This window comes from Dipodomys spectabilis, unplaced genomic scaffold, assembly GCF_019054845.1.
Source record: "Dipodomys spectabilis isolate Male_0828 unplaced genomic scaffold, ASM1905484v1 ptg000018l, whole genome shotgun sequence".
Classification (NCBI taxonomy): Eukaryota; Metazoa; Chordata; class Mammalia; order Rodentia; family Heteromyidae; genus Dipodomys; species Dipodomys spectabilis.
In genome coordinates, this window is record NW_024870695.1 from 13628646 (window position 1) to 13647790 (window position 19145).

The 19145-nt window shown below is 42.0% G+C and overlaps 1 protein-coding gene across 1 annotated transcript in view; it reads left to right on the forward strand.

Annotated features, from left to right (window-relative positions):
* Fbxo47 (F-box protein 47) overlaps nucleotides 1-18733 on the forward strand; it is a 33138-nt gene extending 14405 nt beyond the window's left edge. Inside the window, exons 5-10 of the mRNA XM_042674161.1 lie at nucleotides 3140-3248; nucleotides 10052-10228; nucleotides 11946-12092; nucleotides 13975-14117; nucleotides 17800-17959; nucleotides 18621-18733. Coding sequence (XP_042530095.1) covers nucleotides 3140-3248; nucleotides 10052-10228; nucleotides 11946-12092; nucleotides 13975-14117; nucleotides 17800-17959; nucleotides 18621-18733 — 849 coding nt within the window. The remainder of the gene's footprint in view (nucleotides 1-3139; nucleotides 3249-10051; nucleotides 10229-11945; nucleotides 12093-13974; nucleotides 14118-17799; nucleotides 17960-18620) is intronic.
* Nucleotides 18734-19145: the final 412 nt, after the last annotated feature.

The window sequence follows — 19145 nt, forward strand, 5'->3', positions numbered from 1 at the left end:
GGGGGGGGGGGGTCCGGTCGTGGGGCCTGAACTCTGGGCCTGGGCACTGTCCCTCAGCTCTTCAGCTCAAGGCTAGCACTCTACCATTTGAGCCACAGCGCCACTTCCGGCTTTTTTCTTTTTGCTTATGTGGTGCTGAGATATCGAACCCAGGGCTTCATGCATGCAAAGCAAGTGCTCTACCACTGAGCCACCTTCCCAGCCCATGCAGAGTTTTTTTTTTTTTTTTTTCAACTTGTTTTTGTCTTTCTGTCTTTGGAATAAGTAATAGATATTACTTAACATTTATAGTTCAAAATTTCAAAGTACAAAATAAAGTTAAAAGTCTACCTACTAGGTCTGTTCCTCATTCACATCTCTTCACCAGAAATAATAGCCATTACCAGTTTCTCTCCTTCCAGAAGGAATAAAATTAGCTTTTTGGTGCTGGAGATTACAGCTTAACTTTTTTTGTTGTTGAGACAGAGTCTCACTAGATAACTCAGATTGGCTTCCAATTCAGAATCCTCTGCCTGAGCCTCCCTGAGTACTGGCGTTACAAGTGTGCACCACCATACCCAGCTTCCGTGTGGTGGGTTTTTGTTTTATTTGTTTGTTTGCCAGTCTGGGGCTTGAACTCAGGGCCTAGGCATTTGTCCCTGAGCTTCATTTGTTCAAGGCTCTACCACTTGAGCCAACAGTGCCACTTCCAGCTTTTTCTGTTTTTGTGGAGCTGAGGAATTGAACCCAAGTTTTATGCATGCTAGGCAAGCACTCTATCACTAAGCCACCTTCCCAACCCAGTGTAATGGGGTTTTTTTTGCAGGTTACTTTTTTTTTTTTTTTTTGCCTGTCTTGGGACTTGAACTCAGGGCCTGGACAATACTATCCCAGAGCTTCTTTAGCTTAAGGCTAGCACTCTACCACTTGAGCCACAGCACTACTTCTGGCTTTTTCTGTTTATGTGGTACTGAGGATTCAAACCCAGGGCTTCATGCATGCTAGACAAGCACTATACCACTAAGCCACATTCCCAGCCCTGCAGCTTAATTTTTTTTTTTTTGGATCTGGTCATGGGGCCTGAACTCAGGGCCTGGGCGCTGTCCCTCAGCTCTTCAGCTCAAGGCTAGCACTTTACCACTTGAGCCACAGCACCACTTTCAGCTTTTTTTCTTTTTGATTATGTGGTGCTGGGGAATCGAACCCAGAGCCTCAGGCATGCAAGGCAAGCGCTCTACCACTGAGCCACCTTCCCAGCCCCTGCAGCTTAATTTTTAAACTACTGATATACAGTTAGTTGTGGGGTTTTCGTTTTGTTTTGTTTTTTTGTCGGTGGTAGGGCTTGAACTCTGGGCCTGGGCGCTTTCCCTGTGCTCTTCAGCTCAAGGCGAGCGCTTTACTGCTTGAGCTACAGCACCACTTTCCACTTTCTAGTGGTTTATTAGAGATAAGAATCTCACAGACTTGGGGGGGGGGGGGGGAAGGGAAGGGAAGGCTGGGAAGGGATGTGAAGGGTAAACAAAGGAGGAGGCGGAGCTGGGAAGGTGGCTCAGTGTAGAGCGCTTGCCTTGCATGCATGAGGCCCTGGGTTCGATTCCTCAGCACCACATGAGCAAAAAGGAAAAAACCAGAAGTGGCGCTATGGCTCAAGTGGTAGAGCGCTAGCCTTGAGCTGAAGAGCTGAGGGATAGCATCCAGGCCCAGAGTTCAGGCCCCACAACCGGACCTCCCCTCCCCCCACCCAAAAAAAAGAACTTATGCAATTAAGCCCAGCATTAGTGGCTTACACCAAAACCCTAGCTACTCAGGAGGTTCAAAGCAAAAGACTCTTTATCTCCAACTAACCACTGAAAAACTGAAAGTGGCGCTGTAACTCAAGTGGTAGAGCACTCGCCTTGAGCTGAAATGCTCAAGGACAGCACCCAGCCCCAGAGTTCAAGCCCCATGACCAACAAAAGAAAAAAAAAGATAGTTATTATTTGTAAGCAATATCATAAATGAAAGCATGGAGGAGGAGTGTAAAGGAGTTCTACAAAAATAAAACAGCAAAGCCGGGCGCTGGTGGCTCACGCCTGTAATCCTAGCTACTCAGGAGGCTGAGATCTGAGGATCGCGGTTCAAAGCCAGCCCGGGCAGGAGAGACTGTGAGACTCCTATCTCCAATAAACCACCAGAAAACTGGAAGTGGCGCTGTAGCTCAAGTGGTAGAGCGCTCGCCTTGAGCTGAAGAGCTGAGGGACAGCACCCAGGCCCAGAGTTCAAGCCCCACGACCTACAAAAAATAAAAATAAAAAACAAATAAATAAATAAAACAGCAGAAGCCACAAAGCATGGTGGTGTGATCCTACAATCCCAGGCAGATCAAGCCAAGCCTGGGCTATAAGCCTGCCCAAAAAGGAAAAAAAGGAAGGAGACTGGGAGAGGATGGATCAAAAACTCAGCTAGGGCCAGTACCAGTGGCTCACGCCTATAATCCTAGCTACTCAGGAGGCTGAGATCTGAGGAAGAGTTCAAAGCCAGCCCAGGCAGGAAAGACTGTGAGACTCCTATCTCCAATAAACCACTAGAAAACCGGAAGTGGCGCTGTAGCTCAAGTGGCAGAACGCTCGCCTTGAGCTGAAGAGCTGAGGGACAGCACCCAGGCCCAGAGTTCAGACTCCACGACCAACCAAAAAAAAAAAAAAAAGATACTTACTTTTCAACTAAAAACAAGCTGAATTTGAGAGCATTTCTATAATGATTATGTAAATTGTTGGTATTTGAATACCTCCCTAGTGATGCTATAATTACCTTGATCATATGTTAAAAACAGTTATACACAGCCAAGCACCAATGGCTCATACCTATAATCTCAGGAGGCTGAGATTTGAGGGTTGTAGTTTGAAACCAGCCCAAGAAAGAAAGTCCTGAGACTCTTATCTAGGAAAAAAACAAACAAACAGAAATAGAGCTGTGGCTGAAAGTGGTAGATTCTGTCCTTGTGCACAAAAGCTCAGGGCCACCACCTAGACCCTGAGTTCAAGCTCCAGGACCTACCAAAAACAAAAAAACTACAGTCATAAGGGAATAGTAACTTAACATTTTGATTTTTTGAATGTCTATAATGTTTTCTTTCTTTTTTTGAGGATTATAAATGTTTTCTTTATCTTATTTTCCTCAGACTTTAATAGCAGGTTGGGATGAAATTGAATGCCATCGTGTTTATAACTTCTTATGTGACTTGACTAATCTCTCCCGCAAGATGCAGACTGCTGTCTGTAGCAAACCAGGTAAAGAACTTCAATTCACTAATAATATTATACAGAGGCTAATTTTTTTTATTTTTTATTTTTGCCAGTCATGGGGCCTGAACTCTAGGCCTGGGTGCTGTCCCTCAGCTCTTCAGCTCAAGGCTAGTGCTCTACCACTTGAGCCACAGTGCCACTTCTGGCTTTTTCTGCTTATGTGGTGCTGAGGAATCGAACCCAGGGCCTCATGCATACAAGGCAAGCACTCTACCACCGAGCCACCTTCCCAGCCCCCAGAGGCTAATTTTTTTAAAAAGAAGGAATTCAAAAGCATATTTAAAAACCAAATTTTAAAAGAAAAGAAAAATCCAAATTATGACATATATAATAAAGGAAATTTAAGGAAACAGTAAACACTCAATTTGTTACTAGTGCAAAAAAGTAGTGTGCAGAGGATGGGAGGTACAAAGCCTAACAAACTCCAGGCCCTTAAGTTCAATCCCCACTACAATTAAAAAACAAAAAACAACTATATGCAGCTGGTGCCAGTGGCTCACACCTGTAATCCTAGCTACTTAGGAGACTGAGATCTGAGGATCGATTCAAAGCCAGCCTGGGTAGGAAAGTCTGTGAGACTCATCTCTCCAATTAACCACCAGAAAACCAGAAGTGGTGCTGTGGCTCAAGTGGTAGAGTGCTAGCCTTGAGCTGAAGAGCTAAGGGACAGTGCCCAGGCCCAGAGTTCCAGCCCAATGACAAAAAAAAAAAACCCTCTATGCAAGCTGAAGATATAGATCAATGGGTGAATACTTGCCTAATGTGTTTAAGGCCCTAGGTTTCACCTCAATAAAATAAATAAATAAAATAAAAAGAAGAAGCAAGCAAGTCCTTAGAAGGCATGGAATTAATGAACTGTATGAATAATGTCATTCCTTAAGCTATGTGGTATTAACTAATAAGTTTATTCTAGCATTTAAATTTCTATATATCTGAGCTATTTCATATTTTTAAAGTTCTAGAATCTTGCATCCAGCTTTTTTACTGACAAATTCCAACAATATGTATAGGCAAACTGTGTAAGTATAGAAATTGCAGCATTATTTGTTGTTATATAATACTGCAGGACTAGGAATATGGTTTAGTGGTAGAGTGCTTGCCTAGTATGCATGAAGCCCTGGGTTCAATTCCTTTGTACCACATAAACAGAAAAAGCTGGAAGTGGCACTGTGGCTCAAGTGGTAGAGTACTAGCCTTGAGTACAGAGAGGCTCAGGGACAGAGCCCAAGCCCTGAGTTCAAGTCTCAGGACTGGAAATAAATAAATAAATAAAATACTATAAACAAAGCCTATTGTTAGAGAATGGGTAAATGAATTGTGGCAATTTATGCAATTAAAACTATTAATAGCTAAAATAAATAACTGGAGCCATGTATAATATGGATACTTTTTTAAACATAATTTAGGAAAAGAAGGCTACAAAAAAGGTATTTTCAGGGGCTGGGAAGGTGGCTCAGTGGTAGAGCGCTTGCCTTGCATGCATGAGGCCCTGGGTTCAATTCCTCAGCACCACATAAGCAAAAAGGAAAAAGCCGGAAGTGGCGCTGTGGCTCAAGTGGTAGAGTGCTAACCTTGAGCTGAAGAGCTGAGGGACAGTGTCCAGGCCCAGAGTTTAGGCCCCACAACCGGACCCCAAAAAAAACAATTCTAAACAAAAAAGGTATTTTCAATATAATACTATTTATGTACATATGAAACAATTACATTTAGTCTTTTTCCCTGCAATTGCTGGGGATCAAATCGAGGGCCTTGAGCACGCTGGCTACATGCCCAGCCTATATATTTAAACTTTATGGTTACACACAGATACAAAAAGATTAAAAAAAAAAAAAAAACAGAAAAAAACACTTGGGCCTGATGCCTGTTGCTCATGCCTGCAATCCTAGCTACTCAGGAGGCTGATGGCTGAGGATGGCAGTTCAAAGCCAGCCCAGGGAGGAAGGTCTCCATGAGACTCTTATCCAATTAACCACTCAGAAACTGGAAGTGGGGAAAAAAAAAAAAAAAAGAAACTGGAAGTGGGACTGGGAATGTGGCTTAGTGGTAAAGTGCTTATCTAGAATACATGAAGACCTGGGTTCGATTTTCAGTACCACATACACAGAAAAAGCTGGAAGTGTCACTGTGGTTCAAGTGGTAGAGTGTTAGCCTACCAAAAGAAGCTCAAGGCTGGGCACTGGTGACTCACACCTGTAATGCTAGCTACTCAAGAGGCTGAGATCTTAGGATTGCAATTCAAAGCTTGTCCCAGCAGGAAAGTCTGTGAGATTCATCTCCAATAAACCACTTGAAAACTGGAAATGGAACTGTGGCTCAATGGTAGAGCGCTAGCCTTGAGCTGAAGAGCTAAGGACAGCGCCCAGGCCAGAGTTCAAGCCTCACAACCAGAAAATAAATAAATAAATGAATAAATAAATAAGAAGAAGCTCAAGGGCAGTACCCAGTTCCTGAGTTCAAGACTCAGGACTGGCAACAAACAAACATGGAAGTGGAGCTGTAGCTCAAAGTGGTAGAGCACTAGCCTTGAGCTGAAGAGCTCAGGGACAGTGGCCAGGCCCTGAGTTCAAGCCCCATAACCAACAACAGCAACAAAAAAACAACATAATTGGGCCTGATGCTGGTGGCTCACACCTGTAATCCTAGCTACTCAGGAGACTAAAATCTAAGGATACCAGTTCAAAAACAGCCCAGGCAGGAAAGTCCACAAGACTCATATTTCCAATTATTCACCAGAAAACTGGAAGTGGTACTCTGACTCAAAGTGGCGGAATGCTAGCCTTGAGCACAAAAGCTTTGAGACAGTGCCTAGGTTCTGAGTTCAAGCCCCAGAAGCCCCCCTCCACACACACACACACACACACACACACACACACACACACAAACACACTCTCACACACATACACACACACACACACATATACACAGAGCCAGACAGATAGCTCATGCCTGTAATCCTAGCTACTCAGGAGATTGAGATATGAGGATCCTGGTTCAAATCTAGGCAGAAAAGTCCATGAGACTCTTTTTTCTTTTTTTTTTTTTTTGGTCCATCCTGGGGCCTGAACTCTGGGCCTGGGCACTGTCCCTCAGCTCTTCAGCTCAAGGCTAGCACTCTACCACTTGAGCCACAGCGCCACTTGTGGCTTTTTTTCTTTTTGCTTATGTGGTGCTGAGGAATCGAACCCAGGGCTTTATGCATGCAAGGCAAGCGCTCTACCACTGAGCCACCTTCCCAGCCCCAAGTCAGTAGATTTTTATTTTATTTTATTATTTTTTTTGTTTATGTGGTGCTGAGGAATCGAACCCAGGGCCTCATGCATGCGAGGCAAGCACTCTACCACTGAGCCACCTTCCCAGCCTGTCAGTAGACTTTTAATCAAGCATATTATCCTCCATAATGTAGGGGACTTCATCCATTCATTTGAAAACCCTAATAGACCAAGACTAACTCCCAGGGCTGGGAAGGTGGCTCAGTGGTAGAGTGCTTGCCTTGCATGCATGAGGCCCTGGGTTCAATTCCTCAATACCACACACGCAGAAAAAGCTGGCAGTGGCACTGTAGCTCTAGTGGTAGAGTGCGAGCCTTGAGCTGAAGAGCTCAGGGACAGTACCCAGGCCCAGAGTTCAGGCCCCACGACCAAAAAATAAAAAGACTAACTCTCAAAATAACAAGGAATTTACCTAGCAGACAGCCTTTGAATCTACATGAAACTCTCTTCCTCTTTCTTTTTTCTTCTCTCTTCTTTCCCCTCTCTTTTTCCCTCTCTCTACCATTCACACACAAATATATATATATATATACATATATATATATACACACACACACATTTACATATACAATATACATGCACACAAACACACACAATCATATATACAAAAATAATGTCTATCCTCTTGGTGGTTTCTCTGGAGAACCCTGACTAATATGACTAACATAGGAGGGACAAAACCAAAATTCAAGATTATAATTACTTCTGGGGAGAGAGGGAGGAGGTATTGGAAGTGATGTACAAGAAACTTTAGGGGTTGGGAAGATGGCTCAGCAGTAGAGTGCTTGCCTCACATGCATGAGGTCCTGGGCCCGATTCTCAGCACCACATAAACTGAAAAGGTCAGAAGTGGCATTGTGGCTCAAGTAGTAGAGTGCTCGCCTTGAGCTGAAGACTTCAGGGACAGTGCCCAGACCTAGAGTTCAAGCCCCACGACCAACCGAAAAAAAAAAAAAAAAAGAAAGAAAGAAAAGAAAAGAAACTTTAAAGCCAGGCATGATGCATGCCTCTAATCCTAGCTACTCAAGAGGCTGAGATTTGAGGATGGCAGTTTGAAGCCAGCCAGAGCAGGAAAGTCTGTCAGACTCTTATCTCCAATTAATCACAGAAAAAGCTGGAAGTAGTTTTGTAGCTCAAGTAGTAGAGAGCTAACCTTAAACAAAAGGAGTTTAGGGACAGCACCCAGACCCAGAATTTAAGGCTCAGGGCTGGCAAAAAAATTTAAAAATTAATAATAATAAGCTTAAAGTATTTCATTGTAAAACATTGTGGATTAAAAGGACAGATTTACTTATTTTTTAAATCATGGTTCATTTACTTAAGACAGTATGCAACCCAAGCCAGCCTCAAACTTGTGAACCTCCTGCCTCAGCCTCCAGAAAAAGGCAGATTCAGAGGCTCGATGAATCAATAACACAATTTATTATGCTCTCCTTTGATCAAAAACTGATCAGAGCAAGGTGCCAGTGGCACACCTGTAACTCTAGCTACTCAGGAGGCTGAGATCTGAGAATCACGGTTCAAAGCCAGCCCCAGCAAGAAACTCTGTGAGACTCTTTGTGTGTGTGTATGAGAGTGTGTATGTGAAAGAGAGAGAGAGACAGACAGAGAGACAGAGAGAGAGACAGAGAGAGAGAGAGACTCTTATCTCCAATAAACCACTAGAAAACGGGAAGTAGCGCTGTGGCTTGAGCTATGGCTCAAGCGGTAGAGCCTGAAGAGCACAGGGAAAGCGCCCAGGCCCAGAATTCAAACCCCTTAACCGGCAAAAAAAACAAAAAACAAAAAACAACTGATCAGAAAGCTGAGTCTGGATCTTGAACTTAGGGCCTGGATGCTGTCCTTAAACGTTTTTGCTCAGGGCTAGCACTCTACTACTTGAGCCACAGCTCCACTTCCAACTTTTTTGGTGGTTAATTGAAGATAATAGTCTTGAGGACTTTGCTGCAATTCTCATTTCTTGGCCTCCTGAGTAGCAAGAATTACAGGCATGAGCCACCAGTGCCTAGCTCTGATTAAAAACTTTTATTAGTTTCCTCATGTGTTCAAGATCAATCTAAATTGATAATTCTTTTGACCTGTCTCTGCACTTATTTACCTACTTATTTATTTTTGTCAGTCACAGGGCTTGAACTCAGGGCCTGAGCACTGTCCCTGAACTTTTATTGCTCAAGACGAATGTCTACCACTTTGATTTTTTTTTTTGGGCCCGGTTGTGGGGCCTGAACTCTTGGCCTGGGCGCTGTCCCTCAGCTCTTCAGCTCAAGGCTAGCGCTCTACCAGTTGAGCCACAGCGCCACTTCCGGCTTTTTTTCTTTTTGCTTATGTGGTGCTGGGGAATCGAACCCAGGGCCTCAGGCATGCAAGGCAAGCGCGCTACCACTGAGTCACCTTCCCAGCCCAAACTAATTTGTTGTTGTTGTTTTTCTTTTTTTTTTTGTTGGTCATGGGGCTTGAACTCTGGGCTTGGGCGCTGTCCCTCAGCTCTTCAGCTCAAGGCAAGCGCTCTACCGCTTGAGCCACAGCGCCACTTCCTGTCTACCACTTTGAGCCACAGTTCCACTTCCAATTTTCTGATAGTTAATTGCAGGTAAGAGCCTCACAGACTCTCCTGCCTGTGCTGGCTTTGAACTGTGATCCTCAGATCTCAGCCTCCTGAATAGCTAGTATTACAAGTATGAGCCACCAGCTCCTGTCATCTCATTCCTTTTTAAACCTGAAACTGTGTAAGATTCTGATATATGTGAACTTATTTTTTGTTTTTGTTTTTGCCAGTTCAGGGGCTTGAACTCAGGGCCTGTGCACAGTTCTTTTTTTTTTTTTTTTCCAGGGCTGAGGACCGAACCCAGGGCCTTGCGTGTGCCGGGTGGGCGCCCTTCCACTGGGCTAAACCCCCAGCCCCCTGTGCACAGTTCTTGAGACTCTCTGTGTACAAGACTAGCATGTACTATTTGAGCCACAGCACCATTTCTGGGCTTGTCCTGTTTATGTAGTATGGAAGAATTGAACCCAGGGCTTCATGCATGCTAGGCAAGCACTCTACCATTAAGCCACATTCCTAGCCCTGAACATATAATAAAATACATGTCCTCTACCTATTATTCAGAGTATTGAGTATAAATCAGAAAGGTAAGACAAAAAGAGAATCAAACTACATAATCAGGGCATCTTAAGAACCAATAATCTGGGGCTGGGAAGGTGGCTCAGTGGTAGAATTCTTGCCTTGCATGCATGAGGCCCTGGGTTCAATTCCTCAGCACCACATAAGCAGAAAAAGCCGGAAGTGGCACTGTGGCTGAAGTGGTAGAGTGCTAACCTTGAGCTGAAGAGCTGAGGGACAGTGTCCACAACTGGCCAAAAAAAAAAAGAACCAATAATCTCTTGGTGCCTTCCTGTTTAGACACACAGTTTATGATCACTATATTAACCACAGTGTTAATAGCTTGCTCTAATCACTATCAAATATGCAATCCATGTTTTTAAGGGAAAAAAATGGTTTGTGATTCTTTGCCTTCATAGGAAGTATCCATAAATTGGAGTTAAGAATCAGACTGTTCTGTAGAAATGTTCTGCTTGATCACTGGACACATCGAAGCGATTCTGCTTTTTGGCTGACTAGAATATTAAAACCATGGCCAATGGTGAATCAAGCAAGATTACTATATATCATCTTTGGGCCAATATCACCTCAGAATGGTGAGCACCAAACTTTTCATAGTTGTTTGTTTTATGAAAACTATCTTTTTTAATCTGCTCAGTTTCTTAATGACTAAATTCTGTTCCATAACTTCATAGATGTTATTCTACATAACTTGTACATAACTTAAGCTTCAAGACAAAACTTGTTTTGTTGTAGCCAATTACCAAATATATTTCTATCCCTGTTTACCTGAAATAGCTGCTTTTTAATTTTAAATATTATCTTTTTTTTTAATTGTTTTTTTTTTGGGTCCAGTCATGGGGCCTGAACTCTGGGCCTGGGCGCTGTCCCTCAGCTCTTCAGCTCAAGGCTAGCGCTCTACCACTTGAGCCACAGCGCCACATCCGTCTTTTTTCTTTTTGCTTATGTGGGTGCTGAGGAATCGAACTCAGGGCCTCAGGCATGCAAAGCAAGTGCTCTACCACTGAGCCACCTTCTCAGCCCCCTTAAATATTATCTTAAATCAAGATTTATGTTTGTCATTGGAGGGGACTAATATTATTAAGAAATAAAATAGTGGTCAGAATTGATGCTTTACTACATTTTAGTGTATAATCTGATTTTTATAATTTTTTGCCTAAATTTTGCTTAAAGTTAAAATTATGCTTTTATTTTACTTCATTTTTTATGTGGTAATGGTACTAAGTGTAAACTCCTGTTTGGAACTACAGGGCTTCTTGCTTGCTAGGCAGACACCCTACCACTTGAGTTACAAATCCAGCTTATTTTCATTATTTTTTAAACAGGTCTTATGTTTATGCAGCCTGTATAATGATCTTCCTATTTATTCTTCCTGTGTAGGTGGGATAACAGGCTTGTGCTACTATTACCAGCCTTTTATTGGTTGAGTTAAAGTCTCACTAACATTTTGCCCAGGGTTGGCTTTAGACTGCAATTCTCTTGAGCTCTGCCTCCCAAGTAGTTAGGTATGACCCACCATACCAGCTAAAATTATCATGTGTTTTCTTAGTCTATGTTCATTCATATCAGGAAGTAATCAGTGTAAAGCATGTTGAGTTGTAGCAGTAAGATTAAAATGTTGTATGAGTCAGGTATCAGTGGCTTACAGCTACTCACAAGGCTGAGATATGAGGATTGTGATTCAGAGCCAGCCCAGACAAGAAAGTCTGTGAGACTCTTATCTCCAATTTATTACCAAAGAAGCCAGAAATGGTGCTGTAGCTCCAAGTGGTAGAGCACTAGCCTTCAGCACAAAAAGCTCAGAGACAGTGCTCAAGCCCTTAGTTCAAGCCCTAGGAACTCCCCTCCTCTCCCCCCCAATCACCCACGTACACACTTTCACAAATGTGTATAACCTACAAAGAGAACTGGTTATAGATAAGTAACCAAAAAATTGACTCAATGACATTTCAATTAGAAAGATTTGAAAGACTCTCAAGGATAGCATTTCAATTTTGGAAGGATATCAATAGGTTTTATTTTATTTTAGCAAAGTTATAACAATTTCTGCTGTGGGATAATGTCATGTTTGAACTGCAAGTACTATTTTTCACAGTCCAACTGTTTGCATTGTTTTATCACATTAGTTAGAAACATTGAAATTTATACTGTTATCAGAACTGACTTCATTTTGAAAAGTAGCTTATATAGCAAAATTCCATTATGCAATCCAATATCCACTTTAAAGAATCCGTAAAGCCTTTGCCACAAAACCAACTATTCTGTCATAGCCTAGCATTTGTTTCAATTCAGGAAAGGTGGTTTGGAAGAAGATGATAGAAGGACCTACAGATGAATCCAGTCTGAAATGTTTGGCTGATGCCATTAAATTGCTATATGACATAAACAGCAAAGAATGGTCAACAGATGATGTTATCAGTCTTTTAGATGAACTATCAGGTAAAAATATGTATTTACTAATATAGTGCAATAGAGTTGGTTATTGGAATATTGTTAGAAAATTGTAAGGCCTGGAGCCGGTAGCTCATGCCTCTAATCCTAGCTACTCAGGAGGCTGAGATCTGAGGATCACGGTTCAAAGCCATCCTGGGCAAGAAAGTCCATGAAACTCTTACCTCCAATTAACCACCAGAAAACCAGAAGTGGCTCTGTGGCTCAAGTGGTAGAGCACTCGCCTTGAGCTGAAGAGCTAAGAGACAGGGCCTAGACCCAGAATTTAATACCCACGACAGACAAAAAAAAAAAAAGTAAGGACAAGCTGGGTGCCAGTGGCTCATGTTTGTAATCCTAACTACTCAGGAGGCTGAGATCTGAGGATCTCAGTTAAGAGCCAGCCCAGGCAGAAAAGTCCATAAGACTCTTATCTCTAACTTCTCATAAAAAAGTCTGAAATAAAACTGTGGCTCAGTGGTAGAGCATTAGCCTTGAACCAAAAAAGCAGCTCAGGGTCAGCACTCAGGCCCTGAGTTCAAGTCCCAGGACCAGCACACACAAAAAAATTGTAAGGTATAACAAATGAAGGATTGGAGCCGGGCGCTGGTGGCTCACGCCTGTAATCCTAGCTACTCAGGAGGCTGAGATCTGAGGATCGCGGTTCAAAGCCAGCCCGGGCAGGAGAGACTGTGAGACTCCTATCTCCAATAAACCACCAGAAAACCGGAAGTGGCGCTGTAGCTCAAGTGGTAGAGCGCTCGCCTTGAGCTGAAGAGCTGAGGGACAGCGCCCAGGCCCAGAGTTCAAGCCCCACGACCGACCAAAAAAAAAAAAAAAAACAAATGAAGGATTGCTGAGCACCAGTGGCTCATGCCTGTAATCCTAGCTACTCAGGAAGCTGAGATCTGAGGATCGTGGTTCAAAGCCAGCCCAGGCAGGAAAGTCCGTGAGACTCTTATCTCCAATTAGCCACCAGAAAACACAAAGTGGCGTTGTGGCTCAAGTGGTAGAGCACACGTTGTTTGCTGAGAAGCTCAGGGATAGTACCAAGACCCAGAGTTCAAGCCCCGTGACTGACAAAAATATAACAACAAAAGAAAAACAAATGAAGGATCTATTAGAAATCATTAATTACCCTAACATATTTTAAAAGTTTGACATTATGTTTGAAGATAATGCATTTAATCAACTTCCTTTCAATTATTAGTTGTATAAATATATTATTATTAATTATTTGAAAGCTTCATTCCTATTTTGCAAGTTCTCAGAAGCACCCTTCTAAGTTATATAAAAAGAAAGCCTTCTTCTTTTTTTTTTTGGTCCAGTCATGGGGCCTGAACTCTGGGCCTGGGTGCTGTCCCTCAGCTCTTCAGTTCAAGGCTAGCGCTCTACCACGTGAGCCACAGCGCCACCTCCGGCTTTTTTCTTTTTGCTTATGTGGTGCTGAGGAATGGAACCCAGGGCCTCAGGCATGCAAGGCAAGCACTCTACCACTGAGCCACCTTCCCAGCCCTAAGAAAGCCTTCTTCTAATACAAGAAAGGTGAACCAATTTGCTTTCAATTTTAAAGTTTACAAAGCTATTCTTTTTTCCTTCTTCATTTTTTGTTTTTGTTTTTTCCATATGACATGCTCTCACTTTTCCAACTGACATGTGTAGGAGAATTGTTTTTACTATTTAATATTATTAACACAATTGTGAAAACTTCTGTGACGTGGCAATAACTTCAGTCTCCGGTTGAAGGCTATAGTTGAAAAACTAAAACATTTGAGTGTTTTCCTTGGCACTGATATTTAATAACACAATACACTATTGCGTGCATTTAAAGATGCTTATTATACTTATTGTGTAATTTCTAATCAAGTAACTTTTCTTTCCCTAATAAAAGTGATTCCCCGGGAGTGGCTTCTAGAGAATAATGCTCATCTCCTCATCTTAAGTGGGAACAGCATCTGCTTCTCTTTCATGGCTAGTAAAGCTGTGAATGGACATGCCTTTGAGCTGGCAAAACTCACAGTCTTTTTAGCTTTGGTAAGTAAAAAAACAAAAACAAAAAACAAGTTGCTGGGTTTGTCCCTCAATGACAGAGACTCTAGCCTAGTTGGCCCTAGTTTCCATTCTCAGCACCAACACACAAATTAAGAACTGACTTGAAGACTGGGAAAGTGGCTTAGTGGTTTCATGCCTGGCATGCATGAAACCCTAGGTTTGATTCCTCAGTACCACATAAACGGAAAAGGCTAGAAGTGGTGCTGTGGCTTAAGTGGTAAAATGCTAGCCTTGAGCAAAAGGGACAGTGCCCAAGCCCTGTGTTCAAGCCCCAGGACTGGCAGGAAAAAAAAAAAAAAGAACTGACTGACCAGGTAGCTGCCTGTAAGGAACTGAAATGTGTATAAAGTATTAATGAAGAGTTTAAGTATTGAAATATATTTATATTCTTAGTTTTTGGTAGCTTTTTTTTTTTTTTTTTTTGTCAGTTGTGGGGGCTGAACTCTGGGCCTGGGCACTGTCCCTCAGCTCTTCAGCTCAAGGCTAGTGCCCTATCACTTGAGCCACAGCCCTACTTCCGGCTTTTTCTGCATATGTAGTGCTGAGGAATCAAATCCAGGGCCTCATGCATGCAAGGCAAGTACTCTATCACAGAGCCAACTTCCCAACCCATTTGGTAGTTTTCTTGGGGTTTTTTTTTTTGCGGGATGGAGGGATTGTTTTGTCTTATTTGGGGCAGTACTGTGGTTTTTAACTCAGAGCCTTATACTTGCTAGACAGGCACTGAGGCTTGAACTCAGGGTCTAGGCATTGTCCCTGCACATTTTCTTCACAAAACTGGTGCTCTACTACTTGAGCCACAGCTCTACTTCTGCCTTTTTGGTGGTTAATTATAGATAAGAGTCTCACAGACGGGCTGGGAAGGTGGCTCAGTGGTAGAGCGCTTGCCTTGCATGCTTGAGGCCCTGGGTTCGATTCCTCAGCACCACATAAGCAAAAAGAAAAAAGCCGGAAGTGGCGCTGTGGCTCAAGTGGTAGAGCGCTAGCCTTGAGCTGAAGAGCTGAGAGACAGTGCCCAGGCCCAGAGTTCAGGCCCCACGACCAGACCCAAAACAAAAACAAAACAAAACAAAGAGTCTCACAGACAGCCAAGCCCTGGTGGCTCACATCTGTAAAGCTTCTCAAGTGGCTAAGATCTAAGGATTGAAGTTCAAAGCCAGCTCAGGCAGGAGGCCATGAGCCTCTTATCTCCAATTAATCACCAGAAACCGGAAGTGGAGCTGTGACTAAAGTGTAGAGCACTAGCTTTGAGCAGAAGAAGCCACACACACACATAGAGTAGTAAGAAGTTATCAGGCAAGAAGGCAGGAGAGTAACAAGAAACTATCCAGGGAAGCAGAGCAGAGAAGTTAAATTACATGATTATATATTCAGAGCTTTGTAAGCAGTTCAGGATTCTCCCTGACCCCATCATTATAACCCTAAAGTATCAAGCATAGGTTAAGCTTCCTTCACTGAGCTATAGTCCCAGTCCCCAGTACTATTGTTCATATTATATTCTTTATTCTCAGTATTATTTTTGAAGGTAAAATACAATATTTAGCTAGGAAAGAAGACGCTAAAGAAAGGGCTTTAAGCCATTTTATGAGCCTGAACACAGTTTCAGATAAGGAGTTGTTGCAGAGTTTTAAGGAAGGGAGATAGATGACCAATTGTGTTTTGGGAAGGTCACTTTGGTAGTTCTGTAGTGAGTAGGAAGAACATCACTAAGGATAGAGAAGCTTTTCTAGAAAGCCTTTTCTAAACCAGATACTGGTAACTCATGCCTGTAATCCTAGCTACTCAGGAGGCCAAGATCTGAGGATCACATTTTGAAGCCAGCCCAGGCAGGAAAATCCCTGAGACTCTTATCTTCAGAAAGAGCTGGAAGTGGCACTGTGGCTCAAGTGGTAAAGTGCTAGCCTTGAGCAAAAAGAAGCTCAGGAACAGTGCCCAGGCCCAGAATTCAGGCCCCCAAGACTAGAAAAGAAAGAAAGAAAGAAAGCCTTTTCTACATGCACCCAGCACATTTCTTTTATAGTGCCTAGTACAGTAATTTGCACATAAATGTTTCTTGTCTAATTAAGATTATTTATTTAGGGGCTGGGAAGGTGGCTCAGTGGTAGAGTGCTTGCCTTGAATACATGAGGCCCTGGGTTCGATTCCTTAGCACCACATAAGCAAAAAGAAAAAAGCCGGAAGTGGCGCTGTGGCTCAAGTGGTAGAGTGCTAGCCTTGAGCTGAAGAACTGAGGGACAGCGCCCAGGCCCAGAGTTCAGGCCCCACAAAAAAAAAAAAAAAAGATTATTTATTTAGCTGGGCGCCTGTGGCTCTAGCGACTCAGAAGGCTGACATGTGAGGATCGTGGTTGCTGCCCAGGCAGGAAAGTCTGTGAGACTCTTATCTCCAATTAATCACCAGAAAATCAGAAGTGGAATTATAGCTCAAGTGGTAGAGCACTTACCTTGAGCTGAGGAGTTCAGAGATAGCACCCAGGCCTAGAGTTCAAGCCCATGACCAACAACAACAAAAAGATTGTTCATTTCTACTAACATTAAGATTACTTATTTCTACTAACATACAATTTATTTATTTATTTATTTATATTTGTCATTCATGGGGTTTGAACTCTGGGCTTGGGCTCTGTCCCTGCACTCTGCAGCTCAAGGTGAGTGCTCTGCCGCTTGAGCCACAGCGCTACTTCCAGTTTTCTAGTGGTTTATTGGAGATAAGAGTCTCATGTGGACTTTCCTGCCTGGGCTGGCTTTGAACCGTGATCCTCAGATCTCAGCCTCCTGAGTAGCTAGGATTACAGGTTTGAGCCACTGGTGCCCAACCATACAATTTATTTTATGCTGTACATTATCTGTTTGGCTGTGTGGGTTAAACTGACCATTTAGAATATTAGTAAATAAACATTTTACCTTTCAGTCAATTTTGGGTAGGAATATGTAATTTTTTTTTTTTTTGTGGGGGGACCGTTGGTTATGGGGCTTGAACTCAGGACTTGAGTGCTGTCTCTGAGCTTTTCACTCTACTGCTCTACCACTTTGAGCCACAGCGCCACTTTTGGTTTCCTGGTGGTTAATTGGAGTTTCATGGACTTTCCTGCCCAGGCTAGCTTTAACCTGATCCTCAGATCTCTGAGTAGCTAGGATTACAGAAATGAGCCACTGGTGCCTGGCTAAAATTATTTTCATTTATTTTATTTTATTTTATTTTTGTCAGACATGGGGCTTCAACTCAGGACCTGGGCACTGTCCTGAGCTTCTTTTGCTCAAGGCTAGCACTCTACCACTTGAGCCACAGTGCCACTTCTAGCTTTTTCTGTTTATGTAGTGCTGAGGAATTGAGCCCATGGCTTCATGCATGCTAGGCGAGCACTCTACCACTAAGCCACATTCCCAGCCTAATTTTATTTTCAGTATCAGTTTTTACATTAATAAATAATTCCCTGATAATTTTGAACCTGGCTTTAATCTTTTTAATAATGTTTTTCTACTAAAAGTGCATGACTTGGATGCAAAAGATTAGTAGATATAAGAGCATTTCCCATCTACAAACTCAGTAGCGCATCCTATATAAAAAATACTATATCATAAGCCATCATCTCAACACCATTTTCAAGTTCTACAGCTTTTCTTCACATGTAGACCTAGAATAATGATTTGTATGTCTAAATCAGGTGTGTGAGAAAGAACTGTATCGCATGGATTGGGCCGTTAAAATGATGCAAAATGTCTGCAAAGTCTTTAACAGCCAGATGGAAAGAAATAACTTCCTGCAGAATGTAGCAAGTGCCTTTGCCTGTGTTATAATGGAAATGCTACAGTCAGTTATATCTGGTGAGTAAGAATGTATACAATGTACAGATGTGAACAAAAGTGCTTTCTAGTCTTCACTGAAGACTTCTCTCTAGACTCTGTGTAGATTGGTATTTCAAAACTAACAAAGGAAGGGGCAGACACTTTTTTTTGTTGTTTTTCTTTGAGCTCTTTTTTTTCTTTTTAGTTTTGGCTTAGTTACTTTCAAAATTCAATATTAGTTTCAATTGAGAATATAAGGTTGAAAAATCTGCTCTAAAAGAATACAGTTTCAATTATGCACAACAAGAAATTTTAATTTGCTCACTTACCAGCTATCACAATCCTCACAATAATGTATTTATATAGGTTTCAAGAAATATTTTCCAGTTTTATTAGGCATCCAACATATTTAACTCTGCTTTATAGATGAGAAAACAAAGGCTTAGAGAAATTACCTGACTTGTCCCAGATCATAAACAGAAGCAATAAATCATGGAATAGGATATTTTTCTTGATTTCTAATCCAGTGTTCTGATATAATTTCATGATTTCAATAGTAATATATGACTTAGTAAAGATCACTAACAGAACCTTCTGTTTAAGTATCATTAGAAACAATTAGTCCTTCTTTTGTTTCTAAATCTTATATTTAAAAATTTTATCTTTTTCTTTACTATCTATTCCTGTGTATGGCATATAGGAGATCATGATGAGGATAACAGAGACTTTTTGAACTTGTTCCATCTTATACATGCTCAGGCTAACTTCCATAAGGAGGTCTTATACATGACCATGAATACTGTCTCTTCCTAAATTCTCCAAAGCTTTGCATTTAGAAAAAACATTGCTGAACTACTTTTTCACACCTGAAGATAGGATCTACAAGGCTTTTCATCATCTAAGGAACCTAAAAATTCTAAAGTTGCTCAGGATTTTAGCAGCAATGACTTTCACCACTGTTAATGTAAAAATAACAAATAAACCCAGGAATATGTTTTAGTTTCTCTGGAAAACAACCTTTGCCTCTTTGGGGTTTGATAAACCACACTGGAATGGAATGTTAACTGTCCAATAATCTAAGGTCAGTCCAACCTGTTTTGTAAATTTTTGAAGCAAGAGCTGGTTCTGTTTTATAGTTTGAGCAGATCCAAATTCACTAAATAGTGGTGTCCATTCTCTTATGCTGAATGTTTTGTGAAGATTTGCAAAGTGGTATTATAGAATG